The 23,994-nt window shown below is 40.8% G+C and overlaps 1 protein-coding gene across 2 annotated transcripts in view; it reads left to right on the top strand.

Moving 5' to 3' along the window:
* LOC115621625 (protein similar) overlaps positions 1-23,994 on the top strand; it is an 88,573-nt gene that overhangs the window by 16,619 nt on the left and 47,960 nt on the right. For both annotated transcript variants that reach the window (XM_030515322.1, XM_030515321.1), the window contains exon 7: positions 19,571-19,712. In XM_030515322.1, the coding sequence (XP_030371182.1) occupies positions 19,571-19,712 (142 nt within the window). The remainder of the gene's footprint in view (positions 1-19,570; positions 19,713-23,994) is intronic.

Here is a 23,994-nt window from a genome sequence, read left to right as displayed (position 1 = left end):
AAAGTATGCAAGGATTGTTTAAAGCCTGCTAATGTTGCCCACAAGCCAACTAATTTCTTCTTTGCTCATCTGATCATCAGTCATCGTTTATCCTTATAGGACGTCTTATTGTTTGCTTATTTGTTGCTTTTAATGACAGCGTCATGTCGTCTACATTGACCAAATAATGTTTTTGGTACGCGTCGCAGATGAGAATGAGTTGGAACGCTGTTGTGATGGTCTGCTGCTGTTGCTGCACTTAAGATGCAAGCGCCGGCCAATAAAATTCTTTCGCTGCTGACCATTGTTGGTACATTGTACCCGAAATGCGTAGACGAGGAGCGCATCTTGGCGCATCGTTAGCGCGGCAAGGGCAGCAGTCACATTCAGTTGAACTTGGGGAGGTGGGTGCTGGTGTTGGTGTTTGTTGTCGAAAAAGAAATTGTCACTGCAGTACAATTGGAATTATTATTGGCTGCAATGATGCTCACTGGCATCTTGGTTGCTGCTCTGCTGTACTGCTTCTATCTTCTTTGGTCTTTGGTCTGGTCAGCGCTCAGACACGTTCTGTGCGAAATGACTTTCGGTTTTACGATGCGAGATGCATTTGACCAGGCGGCCACATAGTCAGAAACAGCAGCAGGAGCAGAAGAAGCATGACTAAGCTGGACTGGGCTTAGGTTGCAGCTGCGCTGCTGCTTTGCCCATTTTCGCAAAGTGCCGCGCCATGCCCAACGTTCGCATATCGTTAGCAAAGTTGGCAGCAAGCTGTAAAAATGTCTTCGAAAGTCGTAAAAGTATTTCATACATTTTTGGTTTTTATTAAGTTGCAGCCACAGTAGTTTGCTTTAACTTTGGATAACTTTTTATTTTTGTTATGTTTGAGAGCGAGCGCGCAATATTATTGTTTATGACTGCTGTCCATTTTTATTTTTATTTGATTTTCATAAAGTTTACATGGTTATTACTACCATCATACAGGCAAGGGGTTCTCCAGAAGGCGTTTTCCGTTTGTTTCGAACATAATGTTACTTGGGTTGATTTTAAAGTCACAAAGGCATTCCTTTCCTCTCAATGGAGTCTTTTTCGATGCCCCCTATGGAAAAGTAGCTTAAAATTCTTTTGCAAAATGATGATATGTGCAACAGCAGAATCAGCAGCAGGAGCAGCGCCATTTTCATTTTCATTGCTGCTGAGCGAAAAACATAACGAGAAAATATCAACGCCATGTGACAAACAGTTCAATAAAATACAAAATGTGCGGAAAATCACAAATGTCATCCGAGCGAACTGGGAAATTCACAAAATGGGCAACGTTTAGCATTTGAAGCTGTGCATTGAAATGGAAATTGCGCGCAACCATTTCCATGCGAAAATAGTTTGACATGTGTGAGTGCATGCGTGTGTGTGTGTGTGTATGTGTCTGTGTCTGTGTGTGTGCATGTGTGTGGTAAATAAAGACGACAATTTTGCCGCCAGGCGAAAATTATGAAAGGAGAGCAGCAGCATGAAAAGAATTCGCTTTTCAAAATGCCAGCTTACAAAGCACATACTCGTAGAGAAGCAAAGTAAATTTAACTTGGCAGATAAATATCGTCGACGTCTGTTAGATAAAGGACGCGCTAGCGAAATGTTGTAATAAATTTGCAACGAAAAACAATACTGGGAAATGTATGTTTGTATAATTATGTATATATATACTCGTATGTGTGTGCGTGTGAGCGCAGATTTGTTCTGACTGCGTGCGAAAACTTTTGCAAAATGTTGCAACAATCCTTGGCGTAGAGGAGAATCGTAGAGGGAAGTCAAAAGTGCATCTGGCTGCTGTAGGGGCATTGCCGCGGCATTTGCGAGACATTCAACTTTCAACTCTTGCGCCAAAATGGAAGCAAAGTTGGTGTTTGTTTCTGCTTTTTCTTCTGTTTTTTTTTTTTTGGTGAGGTTTTTCCTTTTTTAGTTTTAAGAGCAAATGACAGTTGGAGTGAAATTGTGGGTGCTGGAAGTGGAAGTGGGGGTGTTGGGATGTATTTATTTTTGGGTTTTTATTTCTTCACTCTTCTTCTAGTCTTTTGACAGACACGTACTCGGCAGCTGGCAACATATTACTGGGGGTGGTCTATGCCACAACAACAGTGCGGTGTGCAGTTAAAAGTTTAAAAATGTTTAGCTAAATCATATTCCGCCACCAAGCTCTAGTCATGGTAAATTAATAAGCCTGTGCCAGGCACCGGCAAATTGCTGTGCCAAAATATTGTGCTGAATTGCAGGTCTGAGTTTAGGTTTTACACTTTGTGCGCGGTTGTGTAATCAACATAACAAGGCAACTGGCAGTTTACGAGTCTGTTAATGCATCGCACACACACACACACATAGTGGATGCACCCAACTAGACGCGCTTCCTGTCTAACACGCGATGTCTGCTGCCGGCAACCAAAACGCTTCCTGCCGAAAGTGTCGATGTCGACGGTGACGCGGTTGAGTTGTTGACGCTGCCAAGTCGTTGCACTCATCAGCAGGGCTCGAACCAGCATGCCCTTCCCCTTGAAATTTTAAAGCGTCCACAAGTTTATTTATCTTTATACTCTTAAAACATTGGGTACCTTAGAGCACCTTACTTTTGCGACACATATTTGTCTACTACTCTGAAAACGATTTGAAAATATGATTTTTGTATTTGTCTGATGTGTAATCTGGGATCTCATCGTCGGAAGAAATTGAAAAGAAATGGGGTTTAATGTTTGCGCTCTCATATTAGAGCTTTTACACATCTATATAATAGCTGTCGTGTAGATAAATATTACTCGTCTATTACATTGACGCAAAGTAATTGAATAATTTGTTTTAGTGTTGTACCCTTACTTTTTGATAGGCAGCGTTGTGAGCTACTTCGGAGTCCTGCGTCAAGTGTGGAACTGTGGGATCTATAGAGGACCGCTTAACTTCGCCCCTAGGTCTTTACATGTTGGAAACGGTTATCTATAAGGAGCTTCCGTTTATTTTATTTTGTTAATAAAATCAATACCATAGAGAACGTAAGCTAAATAATACTGCAGAATACAAAATACAATACAAAAGGAATTACATAAATATCTAATAACGAATGCGCCTCGGTGTGGGTATTTTGTTTGCCGAATGGTTAGCTATGCTCCGATTCCCAGCACAGTAGTCAGTAGTCAGAGTAGACCGAACAAAAAATGAATAGATATAAGAAAAAGTAATTTAAAATAATATTAAAAAGGATACAAATTTAATTAAAAGCTAAAATGTGGACAATTACTGACCCGGTGTGGAAAGGTTTATTAGCCAGTCCGTCCCTACTCATAGCAGTGGTGATCAGTGGTTTTGGCGGAGGTAACTAAAAATAGAAGACTTAGAGTAACAACTAAGAAGTATTATAATAATTGGTGCATCTGCTTAGTAGAAGAGGCAGAAAGTTCCTTGTTGGCCTGGATGGTACAGAAAAATTATGAACTGACTTCAATAATCCAATTCCAAAATCATCGTAAATTAACAATAGCTCTGAAGTTTTTGATATGTCAACCATATTGTCCAGATTTGCTCGCTGAATCAGTTGTCCCTCTCCGTCACAAAGAAATTACTTGCAGTATATGTATTTATATTTAATTTTTCTTTGTTAGTTCAAGTAGAAGTATTGGTTGTGTTCAGAGTATTCTGCATTCGGTTTGTCTCACTTGTCGCTGCTGGACGACGTTGGGGCTCTGTGCAGGCAGAAGCCGCCACTTTATGTTAATGCACTTAAATTTCGCGCGCGCCAGCAACGTGGGCGTGTCCGCTCGGAGGGGGCGTGCTGGTTGTGCAACTACGTATTTTGCTGATGCGCCGCCGGTTTTTATTACATGCATAATTTCGTCGTGGGAAAAGGACGAGAGCGACTCGAGCTAGTTGTCCGCTCTGCTCGTCTTTTATTTATTTTTGGCTGTCTGCGTCGACGCCATGAAAACGTTAACTAATGCCGTCAAAACTAATGGTCCAATTCGAGTGGCTCGACGGCGGCTGCGTCGTCGTCGTCGTTGCGCTGCGCTGTCCTTCGCCTTGGCTGTTGATGATGATGTTGCCGCCGTCTCTAATCCTTCCTCGCTCGTGTGGATTGTAAAATTTTCTAGTTAATTTTGAGCGTTCGCGCGCCATGCCGCGCCGGTTGCATTTGACAAATGAAAATTGCATGAGAGGAAATGCGGCTTAAACTTTGAGTGCGCGCAACTTTTGCGGCGGATGTACAAGTGAATGAATGCGCGTCAAAGTGCGCCGCATTTCCTGCAGGGACTTGCGAAATAAATTAGTTTTTAGTCGCTACCCCTTCCCTCGTCGATTATCTTAAAGGTGCGGTCTTTAAACTAAACTGAGTGGAATCGATTGCCCGCAAAGAACTTTAACGATATTCCAACAGCAGTCGGGCGATTTAACAACAGCAAGTTCAAGGCTATTGTTGTCCATCCATCTGCCAGCATTTATTAGCATTTTTCATGACAGTTTTTTGCATTTATCACCCCAAGAGCAGGACTCAAAGGAGACCTTTTGACACAATTCGGCGAGCCAATCGTAAACTAAAACGGAGCGCACTAAGCGTTTCGTAGTTTCTGGCAGTTTAAAAGGCCACGAGTGTCCTCCGTGTAATGGCAAACTAGCTCCCTGATTTAAGCTGACAGCCTGACCAACTACAGGAACAACACAAAACAGTGTGATGTCTGTGATATGTTCCAGATACGTCACTTAATATTAAAACGAAGTTGAGTGAGTATGTGGGTGTGTATGTCCGTTTTTGTGTTGACTATAAAAGGGAGCTTAGTGTGGCCAATCATGTTATCCGATAGTCGTCAATACAAACAAAGGAAGGTAGACATGCTTAATAAGAAAGAGGGGGACACAGAGGGGACATTCGATTGCAAACGTTCCTGGCAATGAAGTGCAAGTTTCAATCGGCGGTTGTGGAATCACGCCAACTAGTGCTCATAAGTTAGACATCTGATTATCTACAGCTTCGAAGTGGTCAATAATATGATCCTGTGAAAAGTGAAAGAGAATACAGCAAAGTTGATTTTGTAATAGCCGTGGCAGACTCCATGTAATATGTTCCAAACGAATCGATATAGCCGTGTCTGTCAGTTTTTCTGAGCTCCATCGGGACACTCGAAACCATGCGAGTAGGTCGCCTTGGGCTACATCGGTATTTTTAATTTATTTGGAATTTACAAAAAAAAATTGGTATTTCAGACGTTCTTTGGCTTCTGGGAAGTAAAATATAATAATTATAAATATAAATAATAAATATAATAATAATTTCTTTCCACTTTACTGTGTTTTCCAACAAAAAATTGTCCTCTATAGTTTTCGTTCCTTTTCTCTTTTGTAGAAATCGTATTTGTAACCGCTACTCATAGGACATAAGAGTATACTTAGTTAGTGGAAATGTGCATATGTTATATGTATATACAAATATAAATAATTTCTTAATGAGTATAAGGGGGCGTGTCGATACATATAATATCTAGAATAACCCAACATGGTATACGGTTTCTCTGAGGTCTGAGTTTGGCATTTATTATTGTTGTGTTTAAAAAAAAAGTAGCCTATTGCATAGAAACGGAAAAATATTAAATCTATTTTTTGTTCAAAAGTTCGTTCAATATATCGATTAGATATAATTCCATCTAAAGATTACTCATGAGGAATCGATTTTAGAAAAAGATGCATCACTACCTATGTATGTATTGTGTTTTGAACAAAAGCGAGTAGCGCGATGAATAGAATGCCTGTTCAAGAAAGAACAAAAAATTGCTAACGAGACTTTATTTTCTCTGTTTTATCTTCTCTGAACATTATCTTAATGTTGATTTATGGAACTGCCGCCAGTTTCTTCTGGCGCCCTCTTCGTAACGGACTCCACGGGTTGGCGGGCGTGAATGCCAACTAAATAGATAAGCAGCAACTGAAATACCAACACATTTACTTAATTTGCCAGTGTTTATTAAATATGTCGGCTGGCATTTTCCTTTGCAATGCTACGTGAATGCATGCGGCAAATGTTAATGTTTTTAGCCATGACGTCTGCCTGCCTGCCTGCCAGCCTGCATGCCGTCTTGCCCCCGTACTATGCAGCACTTTTGGTGCACATTGCACTCTCCTCACGCTCGTTGGTATTGATGTTGCTGTTGCCTTCCGAGAAGTTTATTTCATTAAGTTCATAAAAAAAGAGCTTGGCATCGGACAAGGAATAGCGCGGATTGGGTGGGGTTTTCTTAGCATGCGGAATATCCTGTTGGCGCTGCATTTCCCAACTGTATTGCCAACTGGCTTACCTTTACAGCTCTATTTTCTTGCTGCTTAATGCTCGACGTTTAGTTGTACAGTCGGTGCTTAATCCTTGGCTCTAGTCGTCTGTCGGGTTACCTGAGCAAATATCTCATCTCATTTCGTTTGTGTTGTGCGCAGTGACTTATGATGATGAATGTAAATGGCATGCCCCAAACTAAGACACTCACTGGAAGCTTCAGAGAGTCTGTCTGTCTGTTGGTCTGTCTGGCAGCCGGCGGCTGCACTTTGGCGAATTTCACGCTTTAAAGCTGCCAGGCATGCAGCTCTCTGGCTTGGGATTGGGCTTGTGCTTTGGCTTTGGCTACGTGCCCGTCTCAATTGTCACGTCACAGTTCTCAGCCCTTCGCAGTGGCAATGCATTTTATCTGCCCCGTTCCTGCTACAATTCCAATTCCTCGGGCTATTTGTGATGCTAACAAATGTAGAAACATTTTTATGCCAGGCACTTAATGTGCCGCCCCCTCTTTGATCGAATTAGATAACTATTCTATTGAACTGAACTGAGGACAAAGCGGGCGCCATTATGTTCGTGAGAGTATGTGTCAGTGTGTGTGTGCGTGTGCGTGTGTCATTGTAACCATGAATAGCGTTAATAACATTTAATGTGCGTGAGCTGTTGGAGCCAAACAGATCCTTTATCCCTTGCCGCAGTTCCCCGAAGTTCCCCGAAGCGTTCAAGTTCCCCCTACAACGCAATACTCTCGTACATAGCTCTAATGGCATTTCCAGAACTTAGCTTAATTTTGCACGTTTATGGGAGTCCTAGCCGGTTGGCTAATTGACTTTATGGCCGTTCACTGGCCGCTCTATGAGATGAATCCGTGTGGTGGATGCATCCATTGTACGGGCATAATGTATGCGATTTCCCTTTGTGCTTGATGCGTTCATAAGCAGATTTGGCGTGCGTATCAGCGCTATTGCATACTTCGTAGAAACTTTGCCGTTGCAAGTACGAATATTTCGCTAGTCTTGCAGAAAATTATACAATGCGCCTTGCAGGGGTGTGGTTGTTAAGGGAGGAGTTGCATGCAAATATGCATTTGATTACACGAAAAACTCTACAGAACGACGACTGCAGCCAAACAAAAGCAATGAAGGAAAGTTGCGACAATGGGCGAAGGCGTCGTGTGTTGCAACGACTTTTCGCTTGCCACACTGTAAGGCAGGCAGTCAAGCAGCCAGGCAGTCAGGCAGCCAGCGGCGGTGTCGGTGGCGGCATTTAAGTCGACAGCCAAGCTAAGTAAATTTGTGTGTTTATTTGTAAACCCCACGGCGCGTATGGTTGTCTGTGCGTCTGTGTGTGGCACAACTTTGCACATTTTGCACCGCAAGCACAGCCAGACCAGAAGTGCAGAGCATGGGGAACTGTGTAGCAAACAAAATGTCAATCGGCGAAGTGGAAAATTTTCATTAAATTAAAAAAGCGCACACTTTTGTGGCACAAACCGAAAATTGTCAACTCCATAGTTGCAGAGAGTGGAGAAGAGAAAAGGCTAACGCTCGGCTATAAATGTGTAAAGTTTTAAGTTGGACTGCCAGACGTTGCGTTGGCTTCCTTTCATACCAGTACTCGTACTTGTGCAACACCATTTTTGTCTTCTTCATAATTTTTATGCTCATTTATTTTGGCTGAGGTTTTGTGCAACGCCATGATCTGATTCTGGCTTCTCGTCGTTTCTGCCACCTTAAAGTGTGTTACCTAGGATGTTAAAGATGTTCAAATTTATTCCTTTACAAGAGTATTTTTTTTCTTATTGCAACCAAATTTTAAAATAAGTGGAATTCAGATAAGATTATTAATCTTATATCTTGGTTTGGCTTCAGGGGTACAGTTAAAATTTGTCCAACACCATCATAAGAGCTCTTAGAGCTCACCAAATTAATCCACTTTTGAAAATTGCACACCTTTCGAATTTCTCCTTTCCTAGTTAAAAGCTTCTTAATTTAGCTGACAACTTAATTTTTAGATTTTACGCTTGAAACCTGTAGGGAAGGGTATTAAGAAGACGCCATGCCCGAAATGTTCAAAATGTCGTCTGCATTAGAAGTCCTCAAATTAACAATGAACTACAAAACGCCTTGCTAACTGCCGGCTTTTGTTGCGTGTTTTGTAAAACAGCTTTCTGGCAGACATTTGCTGAACAAAAAGCTTTTTGACTTGGATTTGTGCTTGTTGGCTGGCTGGCTGCCTTGGGTTGCGGCACGGCCCGTCATTTGCGTGTCCCCGGGTGCTGCTCAATCAATCAAAAGTGGCTGCTGCTCGTACAAAGGCTTTCTGGCATTTGATCCCAGAGTGTGCCGAAAGGTTGTTGCTTTCGGTTTGACTGAGTGGCACTAAACAAGTCGACAAATCTGTCGGGCTGGCAGCTGGGTCTGCTCCAAGGTTTGATTGCCTTAATGAAGTGCTAAATAGCATTGCGCATACGCAGCGTTGGCCACATTGACCCACACCGAACGATGATAACACAATTTTGTGTTTACGCTAGCCCATCAATATTCATTTCCTTGCTAGTTTAAATAACGCGCATTTCGTTACGCTCTTCCATTTTCGTGTATTATTTAGTAATTTCTGTTCGCCCTCTCTTTGTATTGCTTGTTTATTTTCTTTGAGATTTGGGCGTTAATGTGCTTGCCACCGGGTCCACCCTCTGCAGCTTAGCGTCGAAAGAGGCTAAATGCTTTATTGGCTTGTTTATTTGCCTTTGTGTGCCGCATGCTCCTCGTACATGAAAACGATTTTAAATTGTTGATTTTTGTCTTCGCCTGACCTTTTATGTATATTCCTTGCGTGAGAAACGCTGCTCCGTCATTGTCAATTATTTATTTTTATTTTTTTACGTGGTACAAGCAGCCGCCTTGGGCGGCACAACCGCGTGTCCTGCCTGATGACCGACGAACGGCGACGTTTACTTTTTTCCGCGTCATTTTCTGAAATTGGCATTTAGTGTGCGACGAGTAGGATTTCCACACACACACACACTCATATATATACATACATACCAATATATATATAGAGCTATATACATGCAGAGTTAGGAGCTTAGAACTGTCTGTCGCTGCAGTTTTGTTACACAATGGGTGCATTCACCTACGCGCCACCCCCTGCCGCGACTGTCGCTCAGCATTTCGTTGCGTCAGTCTGTCTGCGTGTCTGTCTGTCTGTCTTTCTTTTAGTCTGTCGCGTTTCCTTAACATGCCAACAACTAGCAACACTATACACTTTCAAAAAAAGTATACCTATAACATTGATTAACTGTTTTTTCCTGTATTTTCGCAAAGTAAAACGTAGTTTTTTGAGCGCTTTTCTAGCCTGGCAGTCTATTACACTGTACAATCCAGAAGGAGACGTGGCAGGATACGAGTATCAGATAATATTATAGCTAGTATAATCAATAGTGGTTCTAATGGGTCCTGGAGTAGGACAAATTTGTTATTTAATCGATATAGCCCCAATATTTTCTGGTTTGAAGGATTTTGAATTGTTCATCTATATGTGAAGAACAATCCTTATTAACTGTACTATCGAAACTTGTCTATATAGGCTCGCAATTGAAAAAAGAAACAAGTAAAAAAGCTAAAGTCGGGTGTCCCGACTTTGAAATACTCTGTACATACATATGTTTACAATAATTATAGAAAATAAAAAAAATTAAGAAAATTAAAAAAAAAATTGTTTGATCGATTTTACCTTTCTCGGTATTCGAACTCACGTAAATGGTGGATAATTTCACATTTATCGGTGTGAGTGTATGAATGCCTATGCGCATCTATTCGTGTCTGTGTAAGCATGTTAGCCGGGGGGAAGGGAGGGAGTGAAATTCCAAAATATACATTTTCTGCGTATTCAAACAAGGCATCTTGGACTAAAATTTGGTGTTCCTAGGTCTAGTCTCCGAGATATAGGCGATTATACGAATGGAAAATCAGGAAAACCCCCATAGGGGGGAAGTGGGGGGGGGGGAATCAAAAAAATAAAATAAAAAACTCGTATAGAATACACACATACGGACGGACAGACAGACAGACAAACAGACATACAGACAGGGCTAGATCGACTCGTCTCGTCATGCTGATCAAGAATATATATACTTTGTGGGGTCTGCCACGCCTCCTTCTGCCTGTTACATTTTTCAGCTCCCGCAAACCTAATATACTTCTGTACATTTCATGTACAGAGTATAAAAACTCGTATAGAATGCACATACGAACGGAAGACGGACAGACAGACAGACAGACAGGGCTAGATCGGCTCGTCTCGTCATGCTGATCAAGAATATATATACTTTGTAGGGTCTGCCACGCCTCCTTCTGCCTGTTACATTGTTCAGCTCCCACAAACCTAATATACTTCTGTACATTTCATGTACAGAGTATAAAAACAGATTATTTTAGTTCTTTGGCCCACACATTCTTGCTAAGTCTTGAAAAATAATTTTTGATGAGCAAGCAATATTATGTCTGATATACTTGCGCATAAATATTGATAGTTTGATGGAAATGCAATCATCTATACATCCATAATATTGCAACTCTATGTCCCATTTTGACAGTATTTAAAAAGATAGCATTTATAGCAATAGAAAGAGATTTTTGTTTACAGATTATTTCAGTTTACAGACACTCAGTTTTTGTAGTACGTTTCCAAAATTTGAAATAGTTTTCGTTTTGCTGCGTGCATGATGTGCTTGTGTGTGAAAAGTATTGCCAATGGTCGTATCTGTTACTGCATCGCTGCATTTGGCCGTGTCTGAGTTTCTTTGGGTCTGTGAGCGCGCTCACATTTCGTTTATTAAATGACAGCACGATATCTGCAAATGAAATTTTCTTTCAACACATTTAGCCAACGTCGTTCTCGTCTTCGACGTCTGCGATGTCCTCGATGGCGCACTGGCTTGATGGCTCGATGTGCTCGCTCCTGTGGCTGCTGCAATTGCTGAAATTGACAGTAAGACAGATAGATTGACATTTAAGCAACACTTTTGCATCGAACGCATCGCACTTAGCCGCATCATAAAATGTTGTGTAACTTGAAGTGGCACGAGCGGTGCTTACTTTTTGGCTTCTTGTTCTCGGCTATCATATTTCCACTCTACTTATTGTATTCAATAATTAGAATGTATCGTTTGCTGTGGCCGGCATATTTTTAGACCGCCTCTCACAAAATCAATATTAAAGCCCACACCATACCGTACACCATTGCCTCAGAAGTATATAATTATAATTGAGTTATAAGTTTGAGTGGCCGTTTAATGAGCCAGTTGCCCTTTTCTTACCCAATCATGTAGTGTTGTGGTTACACATTTGGGTTCTGTTTTAGTGCCAGCTCAAGGGCTGTTGAAAAATTAATAAAATAAAACTAAACCAAACCGAAGCTGACGCTGAAGCCTGCGGTGAATTATTAGCAACAATTGTACCGGCTGGCAAAGTAAATGAAAAAACTTACGTCAAATCTCTGTAGAAATCTTTAGCAAGTCCAATTAGACTTTGGCGCAAATGGTCAAATAAACGGGGCAACCGGCAAGGCAAGGCATGGAAAGGCAGAGCGAGGCAAGTCGAGTCGAGTCAAACTAATTGTACAACATGAAGCGGCGAAAAAAACTATGGAGGTAAGGGAACACAAAAACGAATAGAGCATTGCAGAAAAAGTTTGTGAGTTTTTTGCAACAATTGTTGCAAGTCAGCTAATGAAAAACAGCAGCAGATTCGGGACAGAGGCATCAAGAAAGAAAACGGAGAGAAAGAGGGAAATACAGAGAGAGAGAGAGAGTTGGGGGCCATTTCTCTCTAACCGCCATTAAAATTTACTTAATAAAGTTGCAGCTGGCGCCCACAGCACTCGGCAGAGATAGAGAGAAAGTGTAAGAGGAGAGCGCTCTGGAAAAAAATGGTTTAACATCAACACTTAATTGTTTGTTTGGCGGAACAAGGAAACAATTTCGCACGGGCGGCTACGTGCCAAAAGTTGCACCATAGCCTCCACTTTGATTGACGCCCGTTGCCTGGAGTGTTGGTCCGTTGGTCCGTACAAGATTTATTGCCTGCAGATTCTGCAGATAGACCAGCCATAATAAAACGGCGATGCACTTCAGCTGATGATGTTGGTTTCTCTATTCGACTGCAATCGACTGCGCTCATATAAGGACAGTGGTTGTCAAGGCATCCAAGGCATCCATCCCCCTAATGGCCACATCAGCACACAAATTGTTACCCTTAATGATGTCTTTTCACACTCAAATTGAGTTAATTAAACGTTACAGAATTCCATTTTTAGACAGGTGCAAACAGAATTAATGAGCGCAATGGCGGGCACGGCACAACTGAATCTAATGAAATTAAAATAGCTGGCATGGGTGGGTGGGGTGTTATGGTGGTGCCTGTGCTGCCATTGATTAAGTCTCTGATAACGGGCAGACGCCCTAGCAAAAGTTTTCTATTACCCGGCATTTATTTTTCTTAAAATTTAATTAGTGTAGAGAAAAAGAGGAGACTTGCCTGCGACTCTTAAATGTTTCACTTCTAAAATACTTAAATGCATCGGAGGCCAACGAGGGTGGATCAATAAATCCCACTGCTAGCTATAAAGAGTAGAATTAGTGGTACAGCCATTTTTTCTCAGCATAGTCCGCGTTGTCGGACACCTTTAAAAAGTGTGTAGTTTCTCTTTGCAGGCTTCTAATCGGCATTTTGTATATCAGATCAATTTATTCATGTTGGGAAATAGGGCCAACTCTCTTTAAAATTTGTATCGTATTTGTTTAATACTAATACTTTAATACTCCCTTCCCAGTGATTGTGCTGCATTTTTTTCAAATAGGCTATAAAGAGTATTTCTCTTCTCTTCCAAAAAATCGCGAGTATTACATTTTCTGCCATCTTATGTCTCTTTTGAGTAAATTCTTCCGAAAAGTCTATTGCTTTGTGAATTCCCTTGTCCCTGGCATGTTATCCTGAATCCGAGTTTCATCAAAAGTGACGATTCGACTCAAAAATTAATTGAAATTGCACCTAAAGAGGTTCAAACCATGCTTCGAGAGTATTAGCCGTATCCGCTTCTTGTATAATTGTGGCAGGCATCACTTCATTAACCCAACATGTCTCAGTAAAGCCCTTTGGCATCAGATATGTGTACTTATAGGTCAACCCTCGTATATAAATATTGACATTGGCCTGTCGTGTCGCAAGTCCCAGAAAATATATGCTAATGCCTTGACATTTGCTTTCAATTACGTTTTATTTCCTTTAATGGTGACTGCTGAAAATTAATGCAATAGAAAGTCTATATATTCTTCTATGTCTACAAGGTTGAAGTCAAAAGATTATGATGTAGGGTGTCTCTCCCCCATACTAGAGAAAACGCATGTTTTTTTTTTTTTGTTTTTTTGTGGAACACTGCATTTCCCCGTTCGTTTGTCCGTCTGTATAAACGAAAGGGTCTCTCTCTATTTTTTTCTGATGCAACCCCCTCCCCACCCATCCCCCACTACCACGACTCTAGCATTCCTTTCTTGTTCCAAATTTAAAACTACACTATGTTATGTTATACGAAAATTGAATGCTGAAAAGGATGTTAAAACCAACTCAGTCTCAAACATCTTAGAATGCTTTAGCTGGTGAATGAAATGGATCTGTAGAAAAAAATTAATATGAATTGGCAACACAATATATCAATAAGTACCGGCTGCTGGCGGCTTTAGTCTTGCAATATCCGTAGGACGAGCATAGCTGACTCCAAAACATGGATCTAGTCACGTCGGTCCATCTTTGTATCGGTCTGGATTCAAAGCTTTTCTTATGTGTAGGGTGTATAGCTTCGGCGCGGACAGAGATAAGTTCCTAGTTTGTTTGAAAATTCATGTGGCAATGAAAGCACTTTAATGGGAGTCCCTAGCTTGGCAAGAGATGTAAATTATAAAACAAAAAAAAAACTTGTATTATTTTGAGGAAAATGACTGTTTCTTGAATACAGGTTGCGGTTTCCGTTCTATGGCACCCAGCTGACATTTTGAATACTTCTTAATGGGTGCCATTTCGGCTGTGGACGGTTCCTTGCTGGGAACCCAAAAGTTGTGGTCACAGCGAGCAAGAAAATTTACTTATTAGTTTGTTGGTCGACATAGTCGTATAATTCATGCGAATTTTGTTGCTCAGCCCGCAAACATGTGTGGCAGGCGTTGAAGTCTTAACGGGATGCTGCGAACCTTTTTAATGGGCGGCCACTTGCCTACTATGCCTCTGTATTTATGTCTGGACATAATAACATATAAAGTATGCCGTAAATTTTGTTAGAGTTGTGGGTGATCTTTATGGCCCGCTGTCGGAATAATGTCAAATGGAAAACTGTGTGCCTCGAAATATTCATTAGTCGCCATTTATGTTTATTATGAAATAGTTGCTGTATATTGAGCGCAGGCTTTGAAAAATGGCCGCCCCATTGGCTTCTGACTGCCGCCATTCCGTGTGATTTGCGGCAAATTGCTGGTGTGCAACAAAAGCCAACTGCTAGCCGTTGTCGTAACTTTGGATTATGGCCAAAACCCTTTCATGTCGTTTCGCATTAGCTTGCAGCAGGGATTTGAAAGCATGTGCAGAAAAGGTAGCGAATGCAATTTTCTACGCGACTGAAGCGATTATGAAGCGTCGATGTTGGTGTTTGTTGTAGTCGAGAATTGAGTTTTGTGTGGCGAACAAAAATTTGCATTCAATTTCTATCAACTTGCACAGTCAAGAGCTCTTTGTATGCATTTGAAAAAAAAGATACACAAATTTTACGTTTCGCTATAAGTTCCCGGGCTTTCCTTATCAGTTGAGAATATAATCAATGGTTTTTTAGGCGAAATACTTATAAGATTGTTGTCTTGATTATGTCACGTTTAATTCAATTAAAAAAGATTACGCATACGCCAGGTGTGGCCAGAGGCGAAGCTGAAAGGTCAATGCCATGACGACTACGAAGACTAGGACCAAGGCTATGTCGAAAACGAAGAGGACGACGAACGACTACGTCTAAATTTAAGTTGTTCAACTAGTTTTTGTTGTTCAGTCAGCATTGTCGTCGTCCGCCCTTGCTGGTTGTTTGCTTGCCTGGCCAAGCAATCCGCAAACAAATCCTTGATTTATGCGCACATCCTTGCACAAGCTAAACATTTATTTCCTTCTCCACTTGTGCCAATGTGATTTGGCCGGCATACACACGAAGGAACTGACTGTTGGGCTGACTGGTTGGTTGGTTGGTTGCTTGCTTGCTTGCTTGCTGTGTCAATAAAAGACGGCAACGCAATGCCACTTCCCAGCAGTAAAAGTCGCTACGGCAGACAGAAAAATGTGTTCACTTAGATACTCGCACACATACTACTCACATGCGTACAATCAAATGAAAACAAACTAGCGCCTGGTCTAACTGCCATTCACTGCCATTGTCAGTCGTTGTTGTTGCTATTATTGCTGTGGTTGCCACGGTTGCTGCTGCTGGCCAGTGGCCAGTGGCCGGTGAAACATTTTGACGATGATTTACTATTATGTGATTTGGCTTCAAGGATTTAGTCGTGTACTCGAGCGTGTCTGAGCATGTTAGTCTGGATGGCGCATCCTTGCTTGCAGCCACTGCCTCTGCCACAACCACAGCCACTGCCTCTGTCAATTCTATTTATATTTGCTCAACTTTGATACATAACCTTGAATGCGGTTTTGATGTTGCAGTCGCGCAGTCTGTTCGCTCCTGCATTCATTTCAATGCTGGCTTGCTCGAGTATTTGAGCAAATGGCTGGGCGTCTGTGAATTTGCGAGCTGTGTTCGTGTTCATAAATTCTTCCTGGACGCTTTCTGCCTGCTCACACCCGATGCCCGATGCACAGTCCAAAGGGCTTCCAATTTTGTTAAAAATTGTTGATAAATGATCTTTTGTCGCTTGTGCAAATATTTTAATATTTGTGTCTTGAATGCGCAGTGAATGCAGTGCGATGCGCACGACCGAACAACTGCACGACTGGCAACCAGGAAAAGTCCTTGAATAAAGGGCAAATCAAGTTCATGGCAATGCAGGCTCAGAGCCATCCTCCAGCCAGCAACGGCTGGAACGGCAGCAACGCCAGCAGAAACAACAAAAAACAACAACTGCTGCTGCACTTTGCTAATTCTATAAACACTAGCAAAATGTCTGAGCGCAAGAAATATGGCACCGTTGACGTCGTTGTTTCTGCCACGGCCGTTGCCACTCGTTCGTTGCAGCTGCAGCAGACAGGATGTGCATGGAATGCATAGTACTCTAGCAAATATAGTGGACATATCCTTAAAGCAGAATGATTTGGCTTACTCAAAAGATTTTTGGGATAAAATTTACTATCCATATATGTATATTACGTGGGGATAAGAAGTTGGTTGTTAATTTCTGAAATCTTGGTACTGGTAGACGACATATAAGATCAGCATGATCTTGATATCTGTTTGCCTTAATCTCTTTTTGTAAAAACTTGTTTATTTATTAAAACCATTGAAATCAAATCAAATTGGTCATTGAGTAAAGAGAAAGTACAAAAAAGGAGCTTTTTTCTGCCAAACTAAATAGTACAGACACATTAGGTTATATAAGTAGTTTGTTTAGCCGAAGATAAATTCGTATGCTTTTTTCAATTCTCCTGCTCCAGGAACACCCAAAACCAACAGTTTTGCGATGCAAGTCTCTACATTTTAAAACTAATCTAAATATACTTGTAGTTCCTTGAAATAGATCTTTGTCCGCCATATTGATTATTCACTTGAATGAGTTTGTACTTTGCCTTGTGTTGCATACTTTTGTGCGCTCGCCAGTGGACTGTAGTTTTGAGTCGTTATTTATTTCTGCTCGAATGATAACCTTGTTACGAGACGTACATATGGCGGACATCAATCTCGATGCTGGCACTCAACAGCTGCTGAGAAGAAGCCTACTTGGGCTTTATTAATGATCTGGCATAATTACAACGCCATTGACTTGGTTGCAAAGCGTGCCCCCAGCCGCAGTAGCTTAGTTGTGGGTTGACGACTCCAACACGTATCTGTTGGCTTTTCTTGGCGTGGCTTGGTGGCTTGACTTGGCTTGAAATTAATACATTGGGCTTAGAGCGACGCTGGCAGCGAAAAAATAAAGAAGAAAACTAATTTTCTGCTGCTGATTTCAAATTAACCGAATGAATGACTGAGTGAATCCGCGACCGAGATATACGAGTATGCTATGTTTGTGGACGTTGCTTTCTATACATATATATGTATATAGTAAGTATATGTGTGTCGGAGGGACGATGGCAACTTTATACGGCTGTCTTCTGTGGCTCCCTGGATCTGTGGCTTGTGGCGCGTTTCGCTTAAGTTGTGGTCGCCTCTACTGAGTGATTATAACGATGCGAGGCAACAGCAGCAGCTTCCGCTCAAATTTCATGGCATTAATGGTTGTTTAAGTAAACAAAGAGTCCTCCGTCGATTTGTAGACACGTGCTGATTTACGAGTATGGTCGTGTATCACAGTAATTTAATTTAATTGCAGTCGAAGTTTTATGTTTATGTCCGAATATTAAACAAATGCTATAGGTACACCTGCGCCTGTAATTATGCCATGCCAGCTGACACATTTGCATAACATGCACCGTTTCTGGTGAGGCTGCCATGAATTTCAATTGCTGCCAAGGTGGACAGCTTATGAATTTTCATTTCTAGCGCCCGATGGGGGCGGCGGCTTATGTCCTTGCGGGCTGTGACTCGTATTAAATTTTATTGAAATTTCAGTAAAGGTGAATGGCAGAAACATACACACACTCACACACAAATTGATGGGCGCATGTATATTTAATTCTTGCCAGCGGTTTTAATGAAAATCGAGTTTATGTTGCACAGGCGTTGACACAAATTACCTCTCAACATTGAAGCTTATAAATTATGCCTCACAGTGGCTCAAAAAAACACAACCATTGAAAATAAATTCGAAATTGGAGCAACTGAGCTGTACTGAGCTGCAATAGAGACGTGATATGATATGCAACGTAACGTCTTTCGTTTGTATTGCCACTTATGTTTAAATCAATGGGTTAAAATATAATATAGATTAGGTTAGGTTAACACAAACGGGTTCTTAGTGAAGTCGGGTATTGGAGAATAATCTCCAAGAAGATCTCTTAGGAACCTGCTCTACCTCGAGAAAGCCTCTCCAATAGCTGGCACTTTCTACTTCTGCAAAGTTTATGTCTTTGATTGTCCGTCCACAAACATAAAAAGACTCGTAATTGCGCGGTTTGTAAAATACTTCCGCCTGAAAGATATTGCAGTATTCGAGCTGCTTATACGACTGCTTTAGCTCAGGATCTGCATATTGCATTGCTGCTCCAATTACTGTCTCCATTTTTAGGCCATCCGCGAATATCTTAGTGGGAATATCTTAGTGAGTCCTCTAAAATTATTTAAAGTGTATGGATTTCTCTCTAGCTTACCACAGCCCTGGAGCAGTATCGATTGTACCACCGATACCCAAAGCTTCAGTTCTGGCGAATCTGGTGCCCCACGGGGTGCTAGCATTAATCGCCCCGAATCAAATATCGAATATATTGACAGACCCGAGAATTCTATAACATCTTCCATTCCGTATGATAGATTGCTTTTTCCATTCTGTCTACTGAGCAGTAGACAGGTCACAAGGTTTATGTATGACTCGACTCTGTCATTAGTATCCGGACTGCCCGTAAAGTAAGACAATTGTGCCGCTTGTCACAAAACTATGAGATAATAAAAAAGGTACGATTTTTTTCTTTTAAGGTATAGTGGCTTATACTTGTATGTAACATATGGAGTAGTCAATGACACAAACACTTTATGCGCAAAAACAATTATATGCCTGTTACACTTTTCACTTGAATACATGATCCGAGGGAGAGCTAGAGACAGTTTCTGAACCACTGTGCCACATATGGAACTCTGCCATTATATAATTTTAATGCTTGGGCGCTTTTTGACGCCGTTACCTGATACTTGACAATTTGCTAAAGATATACACTGGGTAGAATAATCAGAAATTGTCACAAGTTTACGCGCCAAACCGCAAAATGCTGTGGTTGTTGATGTTGTTGTTGCTGTTATTGTTATTGCTGGCGCCTTACTCGCGGCTAACTTTGTAATTTGATTTGTTTGTCAAGTAGTTGCATTAAGAACTTGACTTACATACGAGTATGCTAGCGATGCTAAATGAACTAGAACATTTTAGCAATATTTTAACTCTTTCTCTCTCGCTTTTCATTACAGTGCATAACAAGGGCCAGGGAGAAACCTGCCGCTATCGTTTTCTTGGAAAGAGTGGCGGCTATTGTTGGATCGTAACACAAGCCACCATTGTTTATGATAAATTGAAGCCACAGAGTGTGGTTTGCGTTAACTACGTCATAAGGTGAGTCACACGCTGGACATTTTTTCGTACTAACCAGTTGGTTGTAGATGTTTTATTTTTAATGCCATTAATGAGCTTGATTTGGGGAAATAACTAGGAAGCGAGCAACGCCAAATATTTGTTAATTATACGTATTATATATTATACTCATACTCGTATGAGTGCGGGTGGGGCAGCTATTTTATCTCTTAATTAAAATTCGAGCTGCAGCAATACCGGAGAGGATAGGGAAAACAATTTTGCTTCCTTTCAATAATGAGCGAATTTAATTTCCCGTTAAAATATTTGAAAAGCCCTCATCAGCCCAACATCATTCACCTCCCAACCACCCTACCCGACCCCAACCCTAAAAGTAGAGCACAGCAGCCCCACAAGCTATTCTTGAACGCTTCATTGAACTCCATTGAACTGCAGGCGAATTGTGGGATGTGTGTGTGTGTGTGAGTGTGAGTGTGTGCCTAAAATTTACATGAATACGCACAATAACTGCTGCAAAATTTGCGTTTCGATTCGTTCTTTGCTTTTGCCTTCACGGCTCTTGTTTTTTTATTTTGATTTTTTTATGTAACGTCTCAAATAATTGTGCCAGTCAGTGACAGACGGAGACGGAGCCATTTGACAACCCACAGTCGACGAGACAGTCGCGCTCGAATTGATTTGGTTTTCTAATCTGTCATTTATTATTTTGACACACACACACACACACACGCACAGTGGGCCAAGGCGTCAAACTTGCTGCCACAACGTCCCACAACGCTTACAACATGTCGTATACACAATAATAGCGGAAAGTGACATTTTTGCATATTTCTTGAAAAGTTGATTCAAAGCGAATCACCAGAGGAATCATATTAATATGCAACTGGCGTTGTGCTGATTGCCCCAAAAATGTAAATGTGAATTCGAATTCATATTTTATTTGTGTTATCATCCCTTCTTCCGCAACAGCGTAATTACATAAAAGCGCTCATAAGAAATTTAGAAGCACCTAAATATTACACACATACATAATATATATGTATTTATTTATAGTATATGCGTGTATGCGTGTGCATTTTTAAAAGGCTACTGGGCGATGCGCGTGTCCAGCAAACGGTGGCCCACGCGTTGCCCTTAAAGGCTCGTGCTGTGCTGCTTTTTTACGAGCCGACCAGAGGAGCGTCGCCAGCGACGCATAAATAAATTAGCTATTAAAAGTTCGGCGTAAAAAACAAAAACAAAATAAGACAAGACACTGAAATATTTCTAGCTTTATAGACAATTTTGTGTAACGCCGTAGCGTCGAGCACCTTTGCCCTTTAGCCTGCGTCAATTGTTCAATGCTTGGCGGCCTTCTAAATATGATGGTTATGCTCTACTCCCTACTCCTCCTCTTTTCCTTCCCAACATATTCCCATCTTTTTCAGCTGAACCGTAAGTACAACAAATGTATATAATATTTATCTTTGAAATATTCAACTAAATATGAGCAAATATTTGAGCTTCGCTTCGAGTTTTGTGTCAATTGGGTGCATATTTCTCATTCTTTATTACATAACAATCAATAACAAAAACAAAACGGAAAAAAAGAGCATTAACTTTACGCTTGCGTGATTGTCAAACAAACCCGAAAAATGAATGTGTTCGCAGGTTCGTGGTTATTGTTGTCGTCATCAGCATTCGACAATTCATTTTTAATTCGCTCTGTTGTGGCAGCCGATTCTCACTCGTCTTCTCGATGTGTTTGAGAAAGTGTGTATGCTTGTTTGTATGCGTGTCAAGTAATTCCCACAGGCTACCCCGCGTGCTGGCGCCGCCTCACTCTACTTTTTGTTGCTCGCTGGCACGATTGAATGCATTTTAATACAATTTAATTCATTTGCGCCCAGCATCAGTCGGTTTAATCATCATCCCCATCATCAGCATCATTACCAACATTATTTTCATTGTTGTCAACACTTTCACTTTGGCCTGGCCTGCCCTTCTCTCTGTGGCTGTCCCTCCAATTAGTAGCATCCCCCCACACCCCGCCCACGCAGCCGAGCGATACAAATTAACGTCAACAATTTGCATTTATAACATGTGATGCACCCTCCCTCACATACTCGTACCCCATGCACACTCTACCGTCTTCTCCCTCCTTCTCTGTCCCTCTCTTCGTCAATAACCCTCCTCTTGATTGTTGTCTCAATCAAGTAAATTCAATTGTTCAATTTTACAACTAATTTTTTGTTGTGTTTTTTTCTTTTCTACAAATCGATTGTGTAATCGCTCAGTCGCACATCCACAATAGCTGGCACACTCCGAGAAATTCCTAATGCATTATATGTATTAAGAATTCAGATTCATTATTGTAACATTCTAGAAAATGTATATTAGTATATATAGTACGTAAATAGGTGTTCTTCTTCAGGAAACAAATCAGAGTCGATCGCGATTTTGTCATTGATAAAAGCCTTTACCATATCCATATCTATCACTAAATATCCACCGCGTAATATACATAGTCTAGTAGGGCAATGTTTCCCTGCAATTAGCTCCTTTTATACGCTCTACACGAAGGGTAATAAGGTGTTTTAAGTTTATTCAATGAATGTTCTATTCAGAAGGAACATCTTCGTCCCTGTAAAGTATTTAAATTCATAATCTGCATAATGAAACAAAACATCCGTCTGTATGAACGTCTTGGTTTTGCAAATGGCTTTGTCCATATTGAACAAATTCGGTATACATATACATCTTTTATGTCGGTATGTAAATATTGAATAACTTTGTCAATAGTGAACCGATTGACTTGAGTAGACCAGTGTTGAAAACCTCAGTTCAAGAAATTGTACAGAACCAAATCAAATAAAAATATCTCATACTTGAAAATCGGTTGTTATACTCTGTACATGAAATGTACAAGAGTATATTAGGTTTGCGGGAGCTGAAAAATGTAACAGGCAGAAGGAGGCGTGGCAGACCCCACAAAGTATATATATTATTGATCAGCGTGACAAGACGAGTCGATCTAGCCCTGTCTGTCTGTCTGTCCGTCTGTCCGTCTGTCCGTCCGTATGAACACCTGGATCTCAGAGACTATAAGAGATAGAGACACCAAATTTTCCACAAAGATGCGTTATGTGTGTATTCTATACGAGTTTGTTTTATTTTTTTGATTTTCCCCCCCACTTCCCCCCTATGGGGGTTTTCCCGATTTTCCATTCGTATAATCGCCTATATCTCGGAGACTATAAGACCTAGGTACACCAAATTTTAGTCCAAGATGCCTTGTGTGAATACGCAGAAAATGTATATTTTGGAATTTCCCTCCCTCCCCCCTCTCCACCGCAAATGCGATTTTCTCTAACTCCCGTAATTCTTGGAATTTCGAACTAAAATTTTGCAAATACCCCCAGTTAGTTATTATGTGTCCGTATGCCAAATTTCATTATGATAGACCGATTTACCAAGAAGTTATAGCCATAAATATATTTGCTGCAGCAGCGCTGCTCAAACGCTGCCCGCGGCTGTTGTTGATGTTGCTGTTTGGTTGACTGCGAAAATGCTTACACAGACACGAATTGATGCGCATAGGCATACATACACTCACACAGACGCAATTGCTATGTAAATGTGCAATTATACACCCTTTACGTGAGTTCGAATACCGAGAGAGGTAAAATCGATCCAATTTTTTTTTATTTATTTTTTTTTTTATTTTCTATAATTATTGTAAACATATGTACAGAGTATTTCAAAGTCGGGACACCCGACTTTAGCTTTTTTACTTGTTTTTTTTCAAAGATATTCAATGTTTACATACCGACATAAAAGATGGCGCACCCTGTAGACTCTTCTAGTCTCGATGCAATACAAGTTTATTTTAGTTTTCTGTCTTTCTTTTCTATCCCCCCACCTTCCGCTGCATAAACTTAACTTTCCATACATAAATTATATGTAAATCTCTAAACTGTTTTTAATTTCATGAAAATCGGCGAATGAATTTTATCACCAAAATGGAACGCTCCTCTTTTTCTTGTTTTTCTGCTATTACAACAACGCATATAAAACATGACTATTTTTGGGTGCAGGATATATCACTATCGGTTTGGTTCTGCTGCAACGTTCTCCCTTGATTGAACTCTTTTAATTAGGATCCTTAACGTAAATTGTCTGTACTAGTTTCCCATATAAAATCCAAAGCCTTTACCATATCCGTATTTTTCATGGAATTTTAAAAGGTGGACTCAACATCAAGAGCTCTTAATTCGTTAGAACACCATTTGACATCAGATTTAAATATTATCATTGTACATAA

Source organism: Scaptodrosophila lebanonensis, unplaced genomic scaffold (genome assembly GCF_003285725.1).
Source record: "Scaptodrosophila lebanonensis strain 11010-0011.00,11010-0021.00 unplaced genomic scaffold, SlebRS2 tig00000024-arrow-pilon, whole genome shotgun sequence".
In the NCBI taxonomy this organism is placed as follows: Eukaryota; Metazoa; Arthropoda; class Insecta; order Diptera; family Drosophilidae; genus Scaptodrosophila; species Scaptodrosophila lebanonensis.
Note: the sequence above shows the minus strand (reverse complement) of the source record. Positions and strands in the feature narration are given on the sequence as shown.